Source organism: Trichinella spiralis, assembly GCF_000181795.1.
Source record: "Trichinella spiralis strain ISS 195 chromosome Unknown Scfld4660, whole genome shotgun sequence".
NCBI lineage: Eukaryota > Metazoa > Nematoda > Enoplea > Trichinellida > Trichinellidae > Trichinella > Trichinella spiralis.
Window position 1 is genome coordinate 1 of NW_003531599.1, and position 988 is coordinate 988.

General features: G+C 41.8%; 1 protein-coding gene across 1 annotated transcript; it reads left to right on the forward strand.

The window, feature by feature from the left end:
• Positions 1 to 90: 90 nt before the first annotated feature.
• Positions 91 to 473, forward strand: Tsp_14760 (conserved hypothetical protein). The gene is made up of 3 exons (XM_003367205.1): positions 91 to 124; positions 156 to 292; positions 345 to 473. The coding sequence occupies exons 1-3, from the start codon at positions 91 to 93 to the stop codon at positions 471 to 473; spliced, it is 300 nt and encodes a 99-aa protein (XP_003367253.1).
• Positions 474 to 988: the final 515 nt, after the last annotated feature.

The window sequence follows — 988 nt, forward strand, 5'->3', positions numbered from 1 at the left end:
AGGTTTTGGTTTACAAAGTATGGGTTGGCTGTGGTGGCAAACCCATGGCTTAACCCCATGTCATATGATTTACTTCTCAAGGTAAAGGAAATGCCCTTCATGAAAAGTGCCATTCAGCACCAGAGTTATCAGTAATATAGTCGACATTATTCAAGAAAACTCCAATACCACAAGGCATACGTTGTATTTTGACAACTTTTTCAACAATTATGAGCCGCTGGTAAAGTCATCCGGATGGAAAATGAGAGCTATTGGAACCATCCGACCATACCGCAGCAATGGTGCTGACGCAGTGATATTGCCACTTAGAGCTCCGTCGACATATGGTCCTGAGCTTGCTCCAGTCAGAACGAACAGCGACACCAAGAGTGGCATCAGGTTTCATGTCACAATTGCCTGACATCCGTTTCGATGGCGTAAACCATATTATTGCTACAGGACCACAGGGGCGTTGCCAAAAATGCAACGTGTGACTACACGCGGAGCGAGGAAAGCAATACTTTGAAATTTACCAACGTCAGAAATAAAATCAACCATAAATCGAAGTGTTGCTACCTATTCATTCCAAGATCTCCGTTCTCTGATCAATAAAAGCAGTGTTTCTACCTGTCGAGCATTTTTGTCGAGAACCGCCCAATGTTTACTAAATGGAACATGCCATAATTCCATAAGGAGTAGCGACAGACATGTCTAGCTCTAATATTTTCTCAGTTAGAACCTATGTATATGCCATCAAGTTTTACCGCCCTTGTACATGCAGCAAGAAGGTTTAGGTAGATAAATGTTTGTCATTAAATATAATCAAAATGACACCCCAGCCACAATCGAAGATCACACAGTTAATCAGACATCAAATACAGAGATGTCAGACAATGCCGCGGTCTAGAGTCTGTTTACCCCCACAAAAATTGCATAGTTTAGATTCAGAGGTGACGATGAGAAACCAAACTATCCCTGCCCACAAACAATCAATTTTTCACGTATATAC

What these genes read in the sequence shown, in the direction of transcription:
- Tsp_14760 (XM_003367205.1), top strand. Translation starts at nt 91, where the DNA reads ATGCCCTTCATGAAAAGTGCCATTCAGCACCAGA. An exon ending in AAGTGCCATTCAGCACCAGA is followed by an intron (nt 125 to 155) that starts GTTATCAGTAAT and finishes ACATTATTCAAG; the next exon opens with AAAACTCCAATACCACAAGG. An exon ending in GCAGCAATGGTGCTGACGCA is followed by an intron (nt 293 to 344) that starts GTGATATTGCCA and finishes AGCTTGCTCCAG; the next exon opens with TCAGAACGAACAGCGACACC.